Source organism: Oratosquilla oratoria, chromosome 34, assembly GCF_046742065.1.
Source record: "Oratosquilla oratoria isolate Oo_2021 chromosome 34, ASM4674206v1, whole genome shotgun sequence".
NCBI classification, from domain to species: Eukaryota; Metazoa; Arthropoda; class Malacostraca; order Stomatopoda; family Squillidae; genus Oratosquilla; species Oratosquilla oratoria.
In genome coordinates this window covers 18,542,985-18,566,638 of record NC_134810.1, presented here as the reverse complement: position 1 = coordinate 18,566,638, position 23,654 = coordinate 18,542,985, and the positions used below count along the sequence as shown (strand labels likewise).

At 39.7% G+C, this 23,654-nt stretch overlaps 1 protein-coding gene across 1 annotated transcript in view; it reads left to right on the top strand.

Annotated features, from left to right (window-relative positions):
• The window catches only part of lds (transcription termination factor lodestar), a 109,076-nt gene that overhangs the window by 71,380 nt on the left and 14,042 nt on the right, over positions 1–23,654 (top strand). The window contains exons 12-17 of the mRNA XM_076173191.1: positions 5,050–5,212; positions 9,384–9,489; positions 11,681–11,905; positions 18,360–18,574; positions 20,350–20,456; positions 21,238–21,365. Coding sequence (XP_076029306.1) covers positions 5,050–5,212; positions 9,384–9,489; positions 11,681–11,905; positions 18,360–18,574; positions 20,350–20,456; positions 21,238–21,365 — 944 coding nt within the window. The remainder of the gene's footprint in view (positions 1–5,049; positions 5,213–9,383; positions 9,490–11,680; positions 11,906–18,359; positions 18,575–20,349; positions 20,457–21,237; positions 21,366–23,654) is intronic.

Sequence of the window (23,654 nt, the reverse complement as noted above, 5' to 3'; positions counted from 1 at the left end):
GTCTTAAAACCCACACTGTTCATCACCAATTACTCCCTCTGTTCTTCTCCTAATCCTCTCAATTAAAACCATTCCAAAAGCCTTCCCAATTAGACTTGACAAGCTGATCCCTCTGAAACTACTCCACTCACACTTGTCCCCTTTTCCCTTGTAAAGCAAAACTATACAGGCACTTCTCCAGTCCTCCTATACTCTACCCTCTTTTAGACAAACATTAAGAGAGCGTCGCCAGCGATATTTCGAAAAATTCTGGTACATGAGTGAAATTTAGGTAAATATTTCAAAAGAATCTCTATGTTGGTGACAACACTCGTACAAAGTTATACAGTTGTATTTTGTTTCTAATTTTTTATACAGAATAAAATAGATAAAATATTGGCAACCTCTGGCTACCCCATTGTATAAGAAAAAAAAACATTCTGTATATTAAAATAGCGTCAACATTTCTATAGCTATTTCGTTTTTTGCTACAGAATTGTGTTTATGGAGATATTTGGCAATTCCTCCCACCAGCTTACCCCCACAAAGACAGTGGACAGGGCACCTGTACTCTTGAAAAGGTCAGAGGAAGATGACATCACTCCTGGTGCTCTCACCATATGCAACAATTTTGATTCTTTGCCCTGTAATGTTGCTGTGATCATGGGAAAATTAACAAGAAACAAGAGAGTGAAATGGCAGAATATAGAGAGGGCCTGTGAGTGCCTGAAATAGAAACAAGAAGAAGAAAAAAAAAAAAAAGAGGAGGAAAGCAGCAAAGCTGCGCCCAACACTCCACAAGCATTTACTAGCCACGCCCACTTTACACCTCCACCCACACCATGCCACTCACCCTCACCTCACCCTTCATCAGCAAAGAAGAGGAAATTGGAGATTTGCCATACATTGCAACCATCAAACAAATGATTACGAAAATTTAAATCCCCCGTCCTGTAAAGTTTGTTTTTGTTCTTTCTGTTGTAATATCTTTGGTTGTTCTTTATGGATTTTTGTCATTTTTGTTTAATTTGAAAGTAAACATCATGCCCTTTATTTTCTACAGTTTTTTTTTTTTTTTTTTTTTTTTTTTTTTTTTTTTTTTTTTTTATTTTTTTTTTTTTTTTTATGAAACCTAAATTTTGCAGCATTTTTTTTATTACTCAGAGAAACAAATTAAAAAAAAAAATCAGAGGTATTAGGTTGAAAAAATGTATTCAATAAGATTTGTTCCCCAGACTCTAAGCTTTCATTTCATACCAAGCTGAATGATGTGGAAGGATTTTCCCATAAGTAATTAGAATTTCAATAAAGCTCATTTTATCGTCATTAAATATTCAGTATGCCTTATATATACATGGGAGGAACACAATACCCTGTGGAATTACACACTAATGTAAGGGGTATTTATACCTATATTCATTAAACACATATTTGAAAAAAAAAAAAGATTACCTTCTCTATGTGGTGATTGGTTTGACGACACCACCAACACCATCACCACTAGTTGCTACTAGAGGTTGATACTAGTACAGTGATACTAGTCGATACTAGTTTTCGTCATTGCATCGCGCGAGGGGCATGACGCATCGCACGCTGGGCCCTTATCGAGCCATATGCTGTTCTGCTGAAGTTGCATGAGATGTTTACGAAAAAGTCATGTGTGCCCATTGGTCATTTGTGGTATACAGAGAGAATCTTAACCAATCATAATAAGTTGTAGGAGGAGCCTATAGCATCCAGAGGTTTCCTTATAGCCAACAATAGTGTAAACTTCAGTCTTCAGTCTTCTCTCTTAAGAACATAACAGTGTCAAGTTCAGTCTGCTTGGACACCCAAAAGTATTCAGTTAAAGTTATCAGAGCTAAACTATTATCAGTCTAGCCTAAAGCTAAGTACAAGTGATTTGTTCAACGATCAGCGGTTACAGTTGGAACTGCAACCAGGACATTCATACAAGTTCGGTGTCTATTAATTAAGTCCAGCCTCCCACACCCGCACACTCGTACACATCACAGTCATTCACTATATAATTTGAATATAAATTAATATCACACAATAATAAAAGTCACATACTTAGGAAACATTAGTCTCATTCACCACCAAATGTGAAGTGATAATTTCTTAAACATACGTTTGTTCGTGTTCCTTGTTATTCTAGTTATCTTGGCCACAGCTACCACTTACATATACCTATTCATATTTATTCGTAAACAAGGAGGACGACATTGGTGGCGCCGCGGTGGGATTAAAGTTCCCTATTAACGATTAAGTTTCATGTTTAGACTAATGATTAAGTTTCCTGTATACATTAACAATTAAGTTCCCAGTATACATTAACGATAAAGTTCCCTGTATACATTAACAACTAAAAATTTCCCTGTATACATTAACCACAAATACATTGCTAAACAGTACACTCGTGAGAGAAGGACATTGTTTATGAGCATGTATGAAATATTTATGAGCATATATGAGATTTGTGAAATATGTGATATATTCATATATATATTTAAAAAAGTGTGATTAGTGATATGAAGAAGGCATACTCCCCCCCAAAAAAAAAAAAAAAAAAAAAAAACAGGGTGTCCTACAAATTTTACGTGAGAATTTTTGGCGATTCCCTCAAGGTTTAAAAAATTATAAACGGGCAACATTGAATGAAACCTACGAGTATAGAGATATTAATTTTATAAATGGGCAATATTGAGTGAAACCATATCTGTTACAAACGGGCAACATTGAATAAAACCTACGAGGATATCTTATAAACGGGCAACATTGAATAAAACCTACGAGGATATCTTATAAACGGGCAACATTGAATAAAACCTATGAGGATATCTTATAAACGGGCAACATTGAATAAAACCTACGAGGATATCTAAAATAAATGGGCAACATTGAAACATATGAGGATCTATACCCTTACGTTTTTAAGCGGCAATATCAGAATAAGTCTACGAAAAATATCGAAACAAACCGAAAGAAAAAATGGAAAGAATTTGCGGGCAGAAATAAGAAACCAGTGAAGGTGTCGAGTCCCTCTCTATTGAATGTATTTGCAGGCAATTGAATGATTTGTTGAATGTATTAGCGGGCTACTGAATGTATTTTAGCGGGCTAATGAATGTATTAGCAAGCTATGAATGTATTAGCGGGCAAAAAACATAAACCATTGAGGCCAAGGTTAATGGCAATTAAACAAGATTTATGAAATCACGGAGGAAGTCGGTTCCCTCTCGGTTGAAAAGTACAAAGAGGAAGAAATTTTCCTCGGTTTGAAAAAACATGTGTCGCGATCTAAAATTGGAAAAAGAACCAGAAAATATTTTGGAAACTTTATTTTTGTAAAACGATGTCTCAGGTTATACCTTTTCCTAGGAAAAAAGGAGGTACAAAAAGCGCGGTCGTGTCCAGGTTATACCTTTCCCTAGGAAAAAAGGAGGTACGAAAAGCGCGGTCGTGTCCAGGTTATACCTTTTCCTAGGAAAAAAGGAGGTACGAAAAGTGCGGTCGTGTCCAGGTTATACCTTTACCTAGGAAAAAAGGAACTACAAAAAATCTATGTTTCAGGTTATACCTTTACCTAGGAAAAAAGGAACTACAAAAAATCAATGTTTCAGGTTATACCTTTACCTATGAAAAAAGGAGATACGAAAAAACGATGTTTCAGGTTATCCCTTTACCTAGGAAAAAAGGAGATACGAAAAAATTATGTTTCAGGTTATACCTTTACCTAGGAAAAAGGAACTACGAAAAATTAAAAGTCCCACTAGAAATTAATTTAAAAAAGGATATATGTGGTGTCCAAGGTTTATGCCTTTCCTTGATGAAATGAAATTCCCTCTATAAATGAAAAAATATATATAAAAATATATATGAGTGATTGTCGTGAAAGGAGCCGTTAAACTATCAAAAAACATGGAATTTACAAAATCCTCTGTGCCTGAGGCATGTGCGGTTGTACATGTTCCAAGGATGAACAATCCCCTTGGTATATGATATCTCAAACAAAAACTATGTGAAATACAATGAATCCTCGGTAAATGAGGTTTTGAGGTTGAAACATTTCCCTCGTCGAAAGTAATTATACATTATGCAATTAAATGAGGATGAAACATTCCCTAGATAAAGTCCTGCATGTGAGTAAAATAGAAAAAATCTAATTCTTCGATATATAAAAAACCCAAAGAATTAAAGTTATGCCGTGAAATAATTTAATCCCACGAGTTTGGGCTAGCTCCTCAGTAAATGAACATCCAACATGTTAAAAGAAAAATATAAGTGAAATTTTATAATTCCATTTGTGAGAGGAATTCTCGCGTGTTAAGAATTGAATGAGGTTAACATTAAATCCTCGGTAAATTAAAGTCCCGTAAATAAATAAGGAGGACAACTAAGTTTTTCCTGAAATTGAAATCCCCAGATAGTGCCATAGGCATGGTCAATCCCTTTATATAATCTTCTGTTTGCATCCATTCCCAGATGTCTATTTTTCATGACCCTTTTCAACCTCCCCAAGACATTTACTTCCTGTGCTGTGTCTTGCTGCATTGCTTCTGACCTGGACATATGGCAGGAAACAGGGATGGCCCTTCATCCTTGAGGAGCTAAGATTAGAGGGAAACATGAGTTGTGGATAGGAGTGGAATGGGTGTGATTGGATGCTTGCCTTTGATTTGGCTACCTCCCTTATAAAGGGAAGAAGTCCTTGTTATATAGAGAGATAGAATAGCTATATGGAAACAGACCTATAAAACAGAATGGACAGGAATCTGCATTTCCTTCCATGGACTATTATCGATCACTAACTGTGGTTGTCCTCTCAATAAAACTTGGTCCAACAGTGGATATAATTATTTCTTATCCAGTATGAAATAGGTTGGAGTGGTTTTTATGCTTTTGTTTTTTGGCTACCTCCCTTATAAGGGAGGTATATGTATATATGTAGTATATAGTCTGTATGTAGTATGTAGTTTTTAGTATATGGTATGTGGTATCCTTAAAAATATAGAAGCTAAAAATGATGTGATCACATGCATATTAGCTTTGTATTTTAATATGTTACAGAACACAGGAAACGTCCACAACTTGTGACCTCCAGCGGTACTCTGGTGGTGTGCCCAGCCTCTCTCTTGAGCCAGTGGGAAGGAGAAATTAATAGACACATCAAACCTCATAGGATAGACTTTCTTATCTATCATGGACAAAATCGGGAGAAGAGTTTAAAGAGGTAAACTATGGCAGTTTAGGAGGGTATGTAAGAAGAAAAAGCCGAGAGTAAATGAAGAAAGAATTAAGGTGATGAAATATGCAGGGGTTGATGGTTGGGATGAGTTCGATGGGTGAAAGGTTGGAGAAAGTAAAGAATTGTGTATTTGGTGTCACATGTAGCAGGTAATGAAGGAGTAGGTAGTGAAGGTAAACCATAGAGTTAGGGAAGCAAGTAAATATTTAGGAGTATTGAAAAGTGTCATGAGAAGTGGGTATCTGAGGATGAATGTACAAGGGAAATAATTTGCCCATGGCACTGTATAGAGTAAGGATTTAGAATTTGAAGAAGGAAGTGAAGAAGAGCTTAAACTTGTTTGAAAAGTATAGTATGGTGGTTATTGCAAGGATAGAGTGAGAAATGAGATGGATAGTAGGGGTGGGAAGAGAGCTGGCAAATTGGGTTGATCAAAAAATGCTAAGATGGTTTGGGCTTATGGAAAGAATGAGTGAAGAAAGATAGTGTGGAAAGTGGAAGTGGATAGAGGGAACCTGAGAATGAGGTGGATGAATGGGTTTAAAGGTATATTGAATGCATGAGAAATGTTGAGCAAAGAAGAGAATACAAAAGATGGGAGTGAATGGAGAGTGGTTGTAAATGGACGAGAAAATGACACTCCCTGAAATTATATTCTTCTTGTCTGCTCTGTATATTTATTGATTAAATAAGGGAGGGGAGTTGCCATTTAAAGAAACGGGATAAATGAGCTCTGGCTGTCAGGCCCTGCTGTGGAAGTGCTCTGTCTTACTGCATTGCCCCTGACCTGAATTGTGTTGAGAGGAACAGGGATGACCCTTTATCCACAAGGTGCTAAGATGGGAGGGACAACAGATGGGTTTTTGGAGGGGTCTGGAATGAGTGTATGCTTGGACTGTTCAACCCCCCTCCAATGGAGGAGAGTTTTTTAGTGTATGTGCATGTGTACCCACATTCTGCAACAACTTCCATGCCTCCCACCAGACTCGTTGAGCCCAAAATAATCCTTAATATTGGTGAAATATCAAATATTATGTCCAAACTGTACAATTTACAAATGAGAGTTTTGGTTGGAAAAGGTAAGCAATTGTTGTGAAATGAACTGCAGAATGGTATCAGTTAAGTTTAATGTGCATGTGTACCCACATTCTGCAACAACTTCCATGCCTCCCACCAGACTCGTTGAGCCCAAAATAATCCTTAATATTGGTGAAATATCAAATATTATGTCCAAACTGTACAATTTACAAATGAGAGTTTTGGTTGGAAAAGGTAAGCAATTGTTGTGAAATGAACTGCAGAATGGTATCAGTTAAGTTTAATGATGTACTTATAGTTTCATTGTAAGTTGAAGGAGTGATGAGGTAATGTATTAAAGGATTATGATAATGATAAGAATGGATGATAAACTGACATGACCCAAAGGGATTTCTCCTCATTTTTTCTCTTGACTGATTAGGTGATGAGTGGTTGTGGGGATAAACTATGACTGTCAGGCTCTACTGTGGAGGTATTGTGTCTTGCTGCATTGCTTCTGATTCAGGCACTGGGCAAGAGACAGGGATGGCCCTTCATAAGTAGACGAGATTTTAAAAGAGAAACAAATGGGATGGGTGGTGGGTTGGTGCATGTCTTGTTGGCTACCTCTCTTGTAAGAGGCAAGAAACCTTTTAGTATATAGGTAGATAGACTTACATATACCAACAGCTTTTTCCCCCTTACAAGGGGGTAGCCAAAGTCAAAGGCATAAATACACTCCCAGCCATTTCATCCCCACATACTCCACTCCCATTCACTACCCCTCCCCACAAAAATCTGATCCATGCAACCCCTACTTATCCTAAACTCACACTGTTCCTCACCAATTACTCTCTCTGTTCCTCTCCTAATCCTCTTGGTCAAATCCCTCCCATAAGCTTTCCTAACTACACTCAACAAACTGATTCGTTTGAAACTACTACACTCACACTTGCCCCCTTTTCCATTGTAAAGCAGAACTATACATGCACTCCTCCAGTCCTCTGGCATTCTACCCTCTTTTAGACAAACATTAAGCAACCTCACCAGCCAGTCCACCATCACTGTACCTGTTTTTTTAAACACTCCACATGACATCCATCCAACCCAGGTGAATTACCTGCTCTCATCATTTTAATAACTGCTTTCACCTCATTTTGCCTTATTTTTCCTTATACATACATACATATACCAAGGCCTTTTCCCCCTTTCAAGGGAGGTAGCCAAAAAGAAAAAGGCACAAAATCATTCCCACCCATTTCATCCCCAAATACACTCCACTCCCCACCACCCTCCCTCTTATCTTAGCACCTCCTGGATGACGGGTCATCCCTGCACCTTATTCACTGCCCTGGGTCGGAGGCAGTGTCGCAAGTCACAGCACATCCACAGCAAGGCCGCTTCATTAAATCTGCGACTCCCCCTCTCCGTCCCCCCATGCAGAAAAGGAGAAGACGGGGAGAAATCCCTTCGGGCTGTGTCAAATTTTGCTCACACATACTACCTCACCCCCCATCCCCCCACCCATTCCACCTCATGCATCACATCATCCATATACAACCATTCTCCATTCACCCCTATCTTCTGTCCTCTCCCGTCCTTCCTCAACAGACATTCCCCTCTTCCTGAAAGCCCCCTTCACCCCATCCATCCATCTCATCCTAGGACGTCCCCTCATGTTCGCTCCCCCCACATCTGCCTTCCATACCTCTTTTACTAGTCTTTCTTCACTCATTCTTTCCAAACCATCCTAATACTCTTTCATCAACCCTATCTCCCAACTCCCTTTCCACCCCTGTTCTCCTCCTCACCTCCTCATTTCTCACTCTATCCAGCCTAGTAACCCCCATCATACTTCTCAGACACCTCATCTCAAACACATTCAAACTCCTCTCTTCCTCTCTTTTGTTCCATGTTTCTGCTCCATACAGTTCTGCTGGCACAATCACTCCTTCATACAGTCTCCTCTTAGCATCCATTCCCAAATGTCTATTCCTCATTGCACTTTTTAATCCACCAAGGCATTTACTCGCTTCTCTCAATCTACATTCTACCTCCACCTCCACTCCATCTTTTCCTGCCACATTTGCACCCAAGTATCTAAAACTATCCACTTCCTCCAGTCGCTCTCCCTTGATGCTCACTTCCAGTCTGCTGCCACTTTCACCCCTTGTACATCTAATCACCTTACTTTTACCCACATTTATCTTCAGCTTTCTTCTTTCACACACTCTCCCAAACTCTGTCACCAACTTCCTCAATCCCTCCTCCAATCCTGCCACAAGCCCAGTGTTATCCACAAACAACAGCTGGCTCACCTCCCACTTTTCTCCATTTTCATTAACCATCTCCAATCCCTGAACTGACCCACTACCCTTGCATTTACCTCTTGCACCACCCCATCCATGTATAAGTTGAACAGCCAGGGTGACATAACGCAACCCTGACAAAGTCCCACCTTTACCTCAAACCACTCACTCTCTTCATTTCTAATCCTGACACATGCTCTACTACTCTCACAAAAACTCTTGACAACTCCTAGAAGCTTTCCTCCTATCCCGTATATCCACAAAACCTCCTACAATGCCTTCCTGTCTACCCTTTCGTAAGCCTTTTCCAGATCCATAAAAGCCAAAAAAACATCCTTCTCCTTTCCTATAGCTTTCTCACATATGTCTTGTCACAAAAATCTCATCTACACAACCTCTACCTGTCCTAAATCCACACTGTTCCTCACCAATTACTCCCTCTGTTCCTCTCCTAATCCTCTCAATCAAGATCCTCCCATAAGCCTTCCCAATTACACTTTACAAGCTAACCCCTCTGAAACTACTACACTCACACTTGTCTCCTTTTCCCTTGTAAAGTGGAACTATACGGGCAGTCCTCCGGCACTCTACCTTCTCTCCAGCACACATTGAATAACCTCACCAACCAGTCCACCATCACTGTACCTCCTTTTTTTTAGACATTCTGCATGGCATCTATCCAGACCAGGTGCCTTACGGGTTTGAATAAGGAAATAAATTCACATAGTCTCAGTGCTAATGTTGATATATGTTTTTCATATTGTAAGGATTATCATAAATACTATACAATAACTGTATTTTATTATAATTTGAAATATATTTTTGTACAGGCTGGCAAGGTATGATATAGTTCTGACAACATACCAGCTGGCCATGAGAGAAGCCTTTCCAACAGGGAAACCGAAGAGTACAGACATTGACAGCAATGGTAATGTGGTAAGTTGACTTTTAATTTTGTTGTCTGGTGCTCCAGATCAGGGTGAACAGCAATCCCTAACAGATGAAGAGAGACTATCACTCTACAACCTTGAATCTCTTGCAGAAGACTCATGGTTCTCAAGAATCTGGCCATAGACACCAGGTCCATCATTACATTGCTCCAGATCTCTTTTGCAGGAGACCTGCAGTCACTAGGTAACTGGCAATAGCCTCTGGTTTGGCCCATAAATCACTCAAACAAGATATTTTGTATTATCGTAGTGAGAGGGACAGTGTAGCATATGAGGGATTCATTGTCTTCTGTGTGATGGTTACATCTGGGGCAGTTACCTAGTGACTGCAGGTCTCCTGCAAAAGAGATCTGGAGCAATGTAATGATGGACCTGGTGTCTATGCCCAGATTCCTGAGAACCATGAGTCTTCTGCAAGAGATTCAAGGTTGTAGAGTGATAGTCTCTCTTCATCTGCTAGGGATTGCTGTTCACCCTGATCGCTGCTTGCTACACTGCTTCTGATCCAGGGCAGTGGGCAAGATGCAGGGATGATCCATCATCTGGAGGAGCCAAGCTAAGAGGAAGGGAGGTTTGGTGAATGAGAGGATGAAATGGATGGGAGTGGGTTGTATTCCTTTCTTTTTTGTCTACCTCCCTTTTAAGGGGGAAATAGCCATAGTTATATGTATGTATGTACATTCTACCTCCACATCCACTCCTCCCTTTCCCACCACATGTGCCCCCAAGTATCTAAAGCTTTTTATCTCCTCCAGCCTCTCATTTAATACTCATTCCCAAATTGCTGCCATCCTCTTCCCTTGTACATCTCATCACCTTACTTTTACCCAATTTACCTTGAACTTTTTCCTCTCACACACCTTCCCAAACTCTATTAGTAACTTCCTTAATCCCTTCTCTGATCCTTCTACAAGCACAGTGTCATCAGCAAAGAACAACTGGCTTATCTCCCATTTCTCTCCATTTTCTTTAACCATGTCCAGTCCCCTGCCTATTACCCTTGCATTTACTCTCTCACCACCCCATCCATGTACATATTGAGCAGCCATAGTGACATGACACATCCCTGGTGATGTCCCACCTTTACCTGAAACCACTTGCTCTCTCCATTTCTAATTCTAACACAGGCTCTACCAATCTCGTAATTACATACATACATATACCAAGGCTTTTTCCCCCTTACAAGGGAGGTAGCCAAAAATAAAAAGGCATAAAATCATTCCCACCCATTCCATCCCTGAATACCCTCCACTCCCCTCCACCCTGCCTCTTATCTTAGCACCTCCTGGCTGACAGGTTATCCCTGCACCTTGTCCACTGCCCTGGGTCAGAAGCAGAGTCGCAAGACACAGCACATCCACAGCAAGGCCGCTTCATTAAATCGGCAGCCCTCCGTCTCTGTCCCCCCATGCATAAAAGGAGAAGACGGGGAGAAATCCCCTCAGGCTGCATCAAATTTTGATCACACATACTACCTCACCCCCCATCCCCCTCCCATTCCACCTCATGCATCACATCATCCATATACAACCGTTCTCCATTCACTCCTGTCGTCTGTCCTCTCCCGTCCTTCCTCAACAGACATTCCCCTCTTCCCCAAAGCCCCCTTCACCCCATCCATCCACCTCATCCTAGGACGTCCCCTCATGTTCACTCCCTCCACATCTGCCTTCCATACCTTTTTTACTAGTCTTTCTTCACTCATTCTTTCCATGTGTCCAAACCATCCTAATACTCTTTCATCAACCCTATCTCCCAACTCCCTTTCCACCCCTGTTCTCCTCCTCACCTCCTCATTTCTCACTCTATCCAGCCTAGTAACCCCCATCATACTTCTCAGACACCTCATCTCAAACACATTCAAACTCCTCTCTTCCTCTCTTATGTTCTATGTTTCTGCCCCATACAGTGCTGTTGGCACAATCACTCCTTCATATAGTCTCCTCTTAGCATCCATTCCCAAATGTCTATTCCTCATTACACTTTCGTAATTACACTTGTATTTAAAATAGTTTAAAACCTGGAAATTAGAATTATTATTTTTTGGTCCTAATCTTTCATAGATGATTTTGAGGGGTTTTGAATTGATTTTAACAACTATGTTTTTATTGAATTGGACTTATTGAATTTGTACTTATTGCATTGTAAAAATTTTCTATTCTGTGATGAATTTTCAGATGCGACCCAAGAATCAGGGGTGTCTTTATCATGTTGGCTGGACCCGAATTATCCTGGATGAAGCACACTCTATCCGTAACCATAAGAGCCAGACAGCACAGGCAGTTTGCATGTTGAAGGGTGGCAGGCGCTGGGCTGTAACAGGGACACCATTGCACAACAAGGAAATGGATTTGTTCTCGCTCCTTCGCTTCCTCAGAGCTTCACCCTTTGATGAATATACGGTGAGTATTAAGTGTAATTTACCTCCCTTGTAATACAGGAGGGAAAAGCCCTTGGTGTATTAAGTACTCTAGTGTCACAGAAGTGGAGAAGTTTTAAGTATCAAGGGATGAAGGTGGTGGAAAAGAGTTACATAGTGAAGGAAGTGAATAAATGTTTGGATGCTGTTGGAAAGTGTGGTGAATAATTGTTGTTTAGGAAGATGTAGAAAGAATAGTATGAAGGAGTGATTGTGATGGAAGAGAGACTTGGAGTGTAAGAGAGGCTGAAAAAAAGAGGTGAATGTTTTTAGAATGTGTTTGGGAAATATGATGGTGTCTCAAAGAATGGATAGAGTGAAAAATGTGGAGGTGATCCTGAGAAAAAAAATTAGAATGAAATAGATAGATGAGGTGGTAAGAGCTTTGAATGCACATGATCTGTCAATAGAATAGGGAAGAGAGAGTGTAAGAAATGGGAATGTGTGGAAGGAGATAAAGTAGATCAGTAAATGATGCAGCACAAAGAAATGCTCCTGTATCTATCTACAAGTCTATTTATATACCAAGAGCTTCTTCCCCCATATTAGGAAGGTAGCCAGCCAAGGCATGATATATAGATATATAGCCTGGAAGGTTGTACCAAAGTGCAGTGGTAATGTGGTAAGAGACTTGGAGATAGCCTTCCAGACAGCAACAGAATATCTTTTCATTGAGTGACATATGGGCTGAACCGGTGGCTATAGGGTTCAAGGGCTTGTAGCAATTGAGGATTGGAGTAGCAAATTAATTGATTGATATATCTATATGATGGATGGATGATATTTTGATGCAGTCCAAAAGGATATTCAACACCCCCCCTTATAGAGTATAGGTACCCCCACAAAAAAAAAAAAAACTTGAATTATTGTTGCATATGAAAGACAACTTTATTAGAAACAAAATGCTTTTAAAAATTTTGAAATAGCTTGAAAAATAAGGGAGATACAATTTTTAAATTATTTTTTTAGCCCACATTTTTGGCTAGACTTTACCATAACAAAGTGTTAGAATTAAGGGTAGTAATTTGTAAAAATTACAGTAAAGAAATACACATTAACTCTAAACCACTGGTCCAATTTGATTAAAATTCGGAATACTTGGGTTTTATAGATCAACAAATCACATGAGCATGTCAAAAACAATGTGAGACATCTCCATCATACCATATTTGCCTTTTCATGGCAACCATGGGGCTGTCAATGGTGGGTCTCGCTAAACGCCGACCAAAGTCTACCAACGTCGACCAAAACCACGCAATGACGGTTTTTGCTCAAATGCATAATTCATATATAAAAAAATAGCATATGGTTACATTATTTGACCTATTTTCTTTAAAATGGGTGATTTCCATGTAAAATGATCAAAGAGAAGTTACGTTTTTATCCTCTGCAAAATTACCAACCGGCAACCAACGCCGACGAAACCCAAACAATGATGGCTTTTGCTCAAATGACAAAAACGTAACTTCTCTTTGATGATTTTACATGGAAATCACACATTTTAAAGAAAATAGTTCAGATAATGCAACCATATGCTATTTTTTATATATAAATTATGCATTTGGGCAAAAACCGTCATTGCGTGGTTTTGGTCGGCTTTGGTCGACGTTGGTCGGCAGTTGGCGGTTGTTAATTTTGCAGAGGATAAAAACGTAACTTCTCTTTGATGATTTTACATGGAAGTCACACATTCTAAAGAAAATAGGTCAGATAATACAACCATATGCTAATTTTTATTTATAATTATACATTTGAGCAAAAGCCATCATTGTTTGGGTTTGGTCGGCGTTGGTTGCCGGTTGGTAATTTTGCAGAGGATAAAAACGTAACTTCTCTTCAATCATTTTACATGGAAATCACACATTTTGAAGGAAATAGGTCAAATAATGCAACCATATGCTATTTTTTATATATAAATTATGCATTTGAGCAAAAACGTCATTGTGTGGTTTTGGTCGTCAATGGTGATGTGTAAACAAAATCAAACATGAACTGGACACATCAGATTCATGGGTGATATGCCTATATGTGATGACCCTAAGCTCAAACATCAAGTGATCAACGCTCTTAAGCTTCTCATATCCGGGAGAAAATAGGTTGATAAACATGTTTATGTATATTTAAATAATATTTAGTGATACCTTACCTTAATATTTTTACTCGGAAAACTATGTTGCCGAGTTTGATAACCAAATTTCCGTTCAAATCGCTGAAGAAATTTTCTATTTAAAGAATTGGGCATACACTTGCAAAACAACAAGGTAATTTTAATATCTTGCGCATCCGCTGAATGTGGGAAGCATTCAGATTAAACTAAACAGAAGCTAGTGGTCCGCAACAAATGGCGACGTAAACATTACATGGTCGACAGTGGCGTCGCGCGTGGATTCCGGAGTACCTATAGAGTATATGTTGTGTTGTTGGTGTGCATAATTGTGTACAATGCTGTCTTCCATAATGTGTTGTATAGTATGGGGTGAAGTGTTATAGCCTGGACAGATGTTTGCAGTGCGTTCATCTATCTGCCTTTGGTACGGTAATTTAGAAGGACTGGGTGGTGGCTGCACCACAACCTGACCAAGTGAACTTTGTCCTCTCAAGAAAGAGAGGCTTGAGAGAGATGGATGTCAGGGGATCTGGCATGCAGTAATGTGTTGTTGATGGAGCAGTGAACAATAATATGATTATGGATATGCTTATAGATGTGGGTATCTAATGGTTGTGGAGAAAGAGAAGAGAGTATTTGTGTGTGATATAGGCATTTGAGTATTCTTTTGATATTGGCATGAATAAATCATACGAAAATTGACTAAAACATATGAATCTGTTTTCCCTAAAAAAGCGTAGACTCAAAGGTGACTTGATACAGGTCTTTAAAGTTCTAAAGGGAATTGACAACATCAAAAGTGACAAAATTTTCACATTGAATGAGAATCAGACAAGAAACAATGGTATCAAACTGTCCGAAAATAGATTCAATTTGGAAGTAGGTAGAAACAACTTTGCCAACCATGTAGTTAATGAATGGAATAAACTTCCTGCACAGGTAGTGCAATGTAGTTCAGTTCGAAGCTTTAAGAATCATTTATATAAACACCTAAGCAAGATGCTATAAAGATTATGATTTATTTTATATTATTTGTTTTTGTTTTGTTATCATTTGTCTGTTTGATTTTCAATTATTATTAGTTCTATGTCAATTTATCCTTATTTACTATTCACCTGTTTGTTTGTTATTTAACTATACCTATGCATTCATTTATGTACTTTATTTGTTATTTACATTATTATAGTTTTTATTTATTATTTTATTATTATGATTTTTTTCGCATCCGACCTAGATATGGACCAAAAGGTCTCCTGTCGGCATGCTCCACCTTTGTAATCCTTTGTAATCCTTTGTAATCCTTTGTAATGTTGTTGTTATTGTCGTTCCCTAGACTGTCTGTCCAAGCAGTCCCATCTCCCCAAGGAATGCCATGGCCAGGATGGGGTTTTCCCACAAATCCTTTATAGAGTGTATGTTGTGTTGTTTGCATGCATGATTGTGTATAATGCAGTCTTCCATTATGTGTTGAATAGTATGGGGTGAAGTGTTACATCCTAGGCAGTTGTCCATAGTGTGATCATCCAGTCTCTTTTAATAGCTCAGAAGGGCTGGGTGGTGGCAGCACTGCAGTCTGGCCAGATGGACTCTGTCCTTTCGTTGGAGAGAGGATTCAGAGGGATGGATATCAGGGGGTCTAGCATGCAGAAGTGTGCTGTCTTTTAGTGTGTTAATGGAACAGTGAGTGATATGATTATGAATATGTTTCCAGAGGCTGGTATTTGGTGGTTGTGGAGGAAGAGAAGAGAGTATTTGTGTGTGATATAGGTATTTGGGTGGTTTTTTTTTGGTGTGTGTGGATGTTCTGCTATGTAGTGTAGTGGGTGTGTTGTTTTTGTGGAGGCTGCAGCAAGTGTTTGTGTGCCTTTCATGTCAAGGTGATACTTGACTTTGAGAACTTTTGTTTCATGGTGTAGATGGTATGTAGGTGTTGTATTTGTGCAGGCTGCAATTGTTTTTAGGGCTTTGTTTTGTATGGTCTCAATGGTGTTGAAGTGTGTCTCACTGAGATTAGGTGCCCATGTGGGACTTACATAATTCATCACTGAGCATATGCAGTGTTTGTATATTGTAGTATTAGTTTCTTTGTTTTGTCCAAATGTTGTTCCAGTGAATGATTTAAATGCATGGGTGTTCTGCCATATGGTGTAGTGGGTGTTCTGTGTTTGTGGAGACTGCAGCAAGTGTTTGTGTACCGCTCATGTCTTTGAGGACTTTCATTTCATGGTGTAAATGGTTTGTAGGTGTTGTATTTGTGCTGCCTGTAATTATCTTTATGGGTCTCAGTGAGATTAGAGGCCCATCCAGGGGTTGCATAATTCAAAACTTGAGCATATAGTTTGTATACTGTAATGGTAGTTTCTTTGTCATGTCCAAATGTTGTACTTGCAATTGATTTAAGTGCATTGAGTCCAGGTGTGCATTTTGTCTTTGTGATGTGTAGTTTGAATGATGTGATATGCTATGCCAAGAATGGTGTGGTATGAATGTGTTGTTGATAAAAAAAAGGCATGGTATGTATTTGTGTTCTTTGCTGTCCATTTGATGAGAAGTGTGGCTGTGAATTTGGTTGGGGCAATTTTGAGTCTGTAGTAAACTAGGTGTTGGTTGTATTGAGGTATGGTTGTAGTATTTCTGTGGCTCTGCATTAGAATGTGTGCATGTAATTGTTATGTTGTCTACATATGAAGTGACTTGTATTTCTGGGTTATGGGGTGTGGGTATATTGTGCATGTATAGATAAGAGTATGAGGGATAGGACAGAGCCCTGAGGTACTGCATTCCTAAAGTTTCTTGTGTGTGATGATTGGCCATTATATAACACAGGTATTTCTGCCTGAGAAATAGACATTTGGGAATGGATGCTAAGAGGAGATTGTATGAAGGAGTGGTTGTGCCAACAGCACTGTATGGGGTAGAAACATGGAACATAAGAGAGGAGTTTGAATGTGTTTGAGATGAGGTGCCTAAGAAGTATGATAGGGGCTACTAGGCTGGATAGAGTGAGAAATGAGGAGGAGAGTAGGGTTGGAAAGGGAGTTGGGAGATAGGGTTGATGAAAGTGTATTGGGATGGTTTGGACACATGGAAAGAATGAGTGAAGAAAGGTTAGTGAAAGAGATGTGGAAGGCAGAGATGGAAGGAATGAACATGAAGGTGTGACCAAGGGTGAGATAGATGGTGTAAAAGGGGCTTTGGGAAAGAAGGGAAAGTCTGTTGAGGAAGGAAGAAGACAGAAGATAGGGGTGAATGGAGAATGGTTGTGTATGGAAAGTGCTGTGATGCATGGAAGGAGTAGGGGGATGGGGTGAGGGAGTATGTGTGAATGATATTTTGACACAGCCCAAAGGGATTTCTCCCAGTCTTCTCTTTATATGTATGAGAGGATGGAGAGGGGTGGTCACTGATTAAATGAAGTGGCCTTGCTGTGGATGTGCTATGTCTTGCTACAGTGCGTCTGACCAAGGGCAGTGGGCAAGATGCAGGGATGACCCATCATCCAGAGGAGCCAAGATAAGAGGGAGGGAGGGGGATGAATGGGAGTGGAGTATGTGGAGGTTGGAATAGGTGGGAGTGGATTTTATCCCCCCCTTTTTTTTTTTTTTTTTTTTCCTTCGTCTGTCTCCTTTGTATATGTATGTAAATAACTGGCCAGCCATCTTTTGATATTATTGTGCATGTCTGTATCATATATTGTGTTTCTGGAGGCCTATCTGAAGTGATGCTGTCAAAAACTCTATGTAAGGTCAATTAGAGAAGTGTTTGTTATGTGTGTCGGTCTAAAAATGTGTTGTGATTTGGCAAGGGGGATATGTGGTGTGAAGAGTTGTAGTATGAGGTATTTTATGACTAGAGGGGGTGCAGAGAAGTGTGATTGGGTGGTGTGATGCTGGAACTCTTGGGTCTTTTTTAGGTTTGGAGATTGTAATGTGTTGTGTGAATAGCTGTAGTTTGCAATGTTGGTAAGTGCATGCATTCCATGTTGTCCAAGGTGTTTCAGATGGATGTTACTTGTGTTGTATGAACCAGAAGCAGGTGAGTGCTTGAGATTATAGATTGTATGCTTTGTCTGGCTTTCTATGAAGGGTGTATAGTCTTGAGTGTGGGGAAGTCTTTCTTATGTCAGATGATACATTGGTCATCATAGTGAGGAATGAGATGGCTTGTCGTTTGAAGAGGGAAGAAGCCCTTGGTAATGTATAGATAGTTCCTTATAGCAAACAATATTTTGAAAGTACTCTTATGATTTTATCAGTAAGTGTTGGGGATAGAGGGATAAAGGTGATGCTTACAGACATGTATATTACCTTGTTTTATTTTGGTTTTATAGTGCTGGAAGCATCAGGTGCAGAACAACAGTGCCCAGGGAATGCAACGGCTGAACCTCTTGGTCAAGGCCATGATGCTTCGAAGGACAAAAGACCAAGTGGACAATCAGACAGGCAAAGCCATTGTCCAGTTGCCACCTAGGCAGGCAATACAACACAAGTTGGAGCTATCACAAGAGGAGAGGAAGATATATGACACAGTTTTTGCCTTTTCCAGGTGTGTTCAAGGGTTTTTTCATGTATAATCATGTATAATGTGTAGTTGTAGATTTGTGATTTTGTTTGTTTATTCAGTAAATTCATTCATAATGATTTAATCCAGCACCTCTTAAAATTAACTGCTGTACCCAACTGCATTGCCCTTGACTTGAACAGTGTGGCAGGGAAGAGGAGTGACCCTTTGAGTTGAGGTGTAAGGGGTGTTAAATGGGTTGGTAATGATAATTGTTGACTTGAGTTTCACTGACCAGAAACCTGCAGCTCCACAGTGGCTTATAGTGGTCCACAGGCCTTTACATATATCTGTCTGAGAAGAAACTTTGGACATTTGTCTGTGTTTTGTGTGTGTGTTTACCTAGTTATATTTTACGGAAAGAGAGCTATGCTCATAGTGCATATATACATACATATACCAAAGGCTTTTTCCCCCTTACACAGGGGGTAACCAAAAAGAAAAAGGCATAGAAATCACTCCCACCCATTTCATTTCCCATATATTCCACTCCCCTCCACCCTCCTCCCTCCCTCCTATCTTGGCACCTCCTGGATGACGGGTCATCCCTGCATCCTGTCCACTGCCCTGGGTCAGAAGCATTGTCACAAGACACAGCACATCCACATCTCATAGTGACCTGCTTAATTTGTATCTTTCCACAACCAGTTTGTTCTTAAAATCTTGTATAGTTTTAGCACTCACTGTTTCCTCATTCAGTTTGTTACAGATATCTATCACTCTGTGTGGGAAGCTATTCTTTTTCAGATCTCTTCTGTAACTGTCCTTCTAGTTTCTTCTTGTGTCCTCTTGTTTTTCTTCTGTCCCACTTTGTAAGTCGTCTCTATCAAGAATTTCCATCCCTTTCATAATTCTGTAGATGGTTAGCAAATCACCTCTTTCTCTTCTTTGTTCCAGGGCTGGTAGATTTAGTTTATCCAAAATTAGAGTGTTGGTGCCATCTTTGCCATTGCTCTGTGAATTCTTCTTCTTCTTCTTCTTCTTCTTCTTTTTTTTTTTTGTGTGTGTGTGTGTGTCTTATCAGTGTTTCTTTACCATTTCTTCATCCATGTATTCAAAGGCTTCTTTCATTGAGAAATTAGGCAGTGAGGAGGATAGTGGATATGGAAAGGGAGTTGGGAGATAGGGTTGATGAATGAGTATTGGGATGGTTTGGGCACATGGAAGGAATGAATGAAGAAAGATTAGTAAAAGATGTGTGGAAGACCAGTAGAAGGAATGAACATGAAGGGGAAAACAAGGATGAGATGGATGGGTTAAAAGGGGCATTAGGAAAGAGGGGAATGTCTGTTGAGGAAGGAAGAGAGAAGACAGAAGATAGGGGTGAGTGGAGAATAGTTGTGTATGGATGATGCTGTGATGCAAGGATGGGTGTGGGTAGGGGATTTGGGGGGGGGGGGTTAGGAAGTGGTTATGTGTGAATGATATTTTGACACATCCCCAAGGGATTTCTCTCCATCTTTCTTTCTGCCTGAGGGGATGGAGGGGGGGGTTGCCCTTTAAATGAAGCAGCCTTGCAGTGGATGTGCTGTGTCTTGTTACATTGTTTTTGACCCAGGGTAGGGGGCAAGATGCAGGGATGACCTGTTATCCAGAAGGAGCCAAGAAAAGAGGGAGGGAGAGGTGGTGAATGGGAGTGGAGTATGTGGGGATGAAAAGGGTGGGAGTGGACAGCCTTTGACTTTGGCTTCCACCCTTGTAAGGAGAAAAAAGTTGTTGGTATATGTATGTTTGTATGTATTAATATTTGTGTTTGACAGGTCTACACTCATCCATTACATGAAAACCCAAGAGGAGAAGGATGAGGAGAAGAAACAGAAATGGGGAGGAGACAAGCCTCAGCTGGATATTCAGAAGAAATCTAATGGTAAAATGGCTTCTTTTGTATTTGTACAGATAAGGACTTAAACTCAGAGTACATTACAAGCTGACTGAAATTCCTTGGGGATTACAGTAAAAAGAAAATCAGTGAGATGAAGTTGCCACTTTCATCTGCAAATTGAATCAGATTGTAGGGCATTAGCTAGAAGAAAACTTATGACAGGTGGAAGGGATCTCATTTGCAAAGAATTATAAGAAATATTCCATAATCATTTAGCACTCTTTCCCTCTCCCTCCCCTCCCCCTCTCTCTCTTTCCTTCCTTCCCACCCCTGTTCCTCCCCTCTTCGTCGCTTCATCCTCTCCTTTTCCATCCCCTTTTCTCTTTCTCTCTCCTTCTCTTTCTCCAAATCTCTTCCCCTTTCCTTCCCTCTTTCTGTCTCGCCCTTTGTATCATTCTATCACTCTCCTTTCCTTCTCTCCTCTCTCTCTCTCTCCCTCCCTCCCTCCCTCCCTCCCTCCCCATCCCATCTCCTCTCTCTCTTTCTATCTCCCCCTCCCCTCCTCCACCTCTCTCTCAACCCCCATCTTTCTCTTTCTCTCTCTCCTCCCTCCTTCATTTCCCTTTTCCCCTTCATCTCTCATTCCTTCCCCCACCTCTCTCCCATTCTCTCTTTCTATTGTTGTTCCCTTTCTCTCTTCCTCCCACTCCCCCCCTCACTCTCTCTCCTCTCCCTGTTCCTCTCCCTCTCTCTCTCCCTCTTTCTCTTTCATTTGATATTGTAATATACACATGGACTAATCTTTTTCTTTTTATTGAATTTGCAGATTACAGGTTTACCCCTTCCCTTAATGAAGATAATTTGGCCATTTCTGGTGACATCAAAACACACCATGTGCTAGTTCTCCTCCTGAGGCTGCGTCAGGTGTGCTGCCATGCATCTCTCATCAAAGCGGTGGGTCAATATTTGCATATCCATGGTTTTATTTCCTGCAGGTCAGTTTGATCAAAGTTTTGTAATGGAGGGACCAGTTGGTGAAATTCCTCTCCCTCACTGCCCATTTTTAGAACTCATCAAGATCTTAACCCTACATGAAAAGTTGAGTCTGAGTATGGAAGATATTAGTGATTAAGTATTTAAAATCATTATGAAAATATGGCATAAGAAAACGACCTGAAAATCTAGAAGTATTACATGTAGCATGTGCACACAAGATGTTATTTCATAGATATATATACCTTATTAGTGTATTACCTACATTATATCATTTAGTTAGTACATTGTGGTCAATACATTAGAAAGCATTAATTGAATTACTGAAAGGAGGAGGAAACATAGTAATTATGGGTGACTTTAACTTAAAAGAAATATGTTGGGAAGAAATAACAATGAAAGGTTGAGAAGACCTTTGGGGTAATAAACTTCTGGATATGACCATTGAATACACAATGACTCAATGGGTAAAGGAGAATACCAGATATAGAAACAATGAAGAACCATCGAGAGTAGACTTAATATTTATGCCAGTGCCTGAAATTGTGGATAATATGGAATACAAGACACCAATTGGGAAAAGCACAATGACAAAAATATGTGAAAAAGTTATCAAAAGTAAATGGATTAACCCCTTCCATACGGTGACGCCTACGTAGGCGTCATGAGGAGCAAGTGGGTACGCAAGGATGCTGACGTCGGCGTCTTGATTATATTTATTGTAGTTGTACCTGCGTGACCCCCATACTCTGTAAACTGGCTTCATCATATTTTCTATGGTTATCAAAATTCACGGGTGAAAGAGAGAACGATTAATACAGCAGTACATACATACATACATATACCAAGGCTTTTTCCCCCTTACAAGGGAGGTAGCCAAAAAGGGAAAGGCATAAAAACACTCCCACCCATTTCATCCCTACATACACTCCACACCCCTCCCACCCTCCCTCTCATCTGAGCACCATGAATACAGCGGTGACTTTATTTTTTATAATGCGAGTATTGTGACACAACATCACACGTCTGGCAGCTAATGCTGCCCACGAGATTTTGGCCCATATTGAAGGAGTTAAACATCTGGAAGAAAATAATATACTGAATCCAAAACAATTTGGCTTTAGACCAGGAAGATCATGTGCCACTAACTTGATTTGCTTTTACTTGAGGCTAATAGAAATAATACAAGAAAGGGACAGATGGGTGGATTGTGCTTACCTAGATTTACAAAAAGCATTTGATAAAGTACCACACCATAAGCTACTAAGAAAAATTGAAACAAAAGGTGGTGTACAAGGAAAGTTATTGAAATGAATGGGAGAAAAATGACGGTGGTACTTAGAGACAAAAACTTGACATGGGAAGAAATGATAAGTGGAGTCCCACAAGGTTCTGTATTGGCTTCAATAATGTTTGCCATATATATAAATGACATGGATGAAAGTGTGGAATGTTATATGAACTTCTTTGCAGATGATGCAAAACTACTAAAGTACAGAAGGGACAAAGCTTGGAAAAAGTGGAGAAAAGACAAAAAACAAAGCAAATGGCAAATTTATGTTAACTATAGAAATGAGTATGTTAATGTGAGAAGAGAGGAGAAAAGGAACCATGAGAAGGATATTATAGACAAATGCAAAGAGCAACCCAAACTATTCTATCGGTATGTGAATGGTAAACTTAAAAACAAACAGGAATTGGTGAAACTATGCCAAGGAAACATAGAATACACAGAAGATTTAGAGATGGCCGAAGTCATGAACAATCACTTTAAATCTGTTTTCACCAGAGAGAAAATACCGAATTGTGACATAGACAAAAACAAGAAATCTCCCCTCATGAATGAGTTTACAGCATCACTAAAGGAAATATCAGAACATTTATCAAGGCTGGATGTCAGAAAATCACATGGCCCGGACGGTATTGCAAATTGGATTCTAAAGGAGTGCAAAGAAGAACTAACAGACAAAATACACATCTTAATAAACAGCTCACTCAAAGAAGGAAAGATACCCGAGGACTGGAAAAACGCTAACATTGTACCAATACACAAAGGAGGAAACAAAGAAGAACCCACCAACTATAGGCCAGTATCTCTAACAAGCACCATTGCCAAAATTTGTGAGAAAATAATCAAGAATAGATGGGTAAAACATCTGGAAGACAATGACATATTAAACCCAAGACAATTCGGATTCAGACAAGGAAGATCATGCTCCACAAACTTAATATGCTTTTACTCAAGACTAA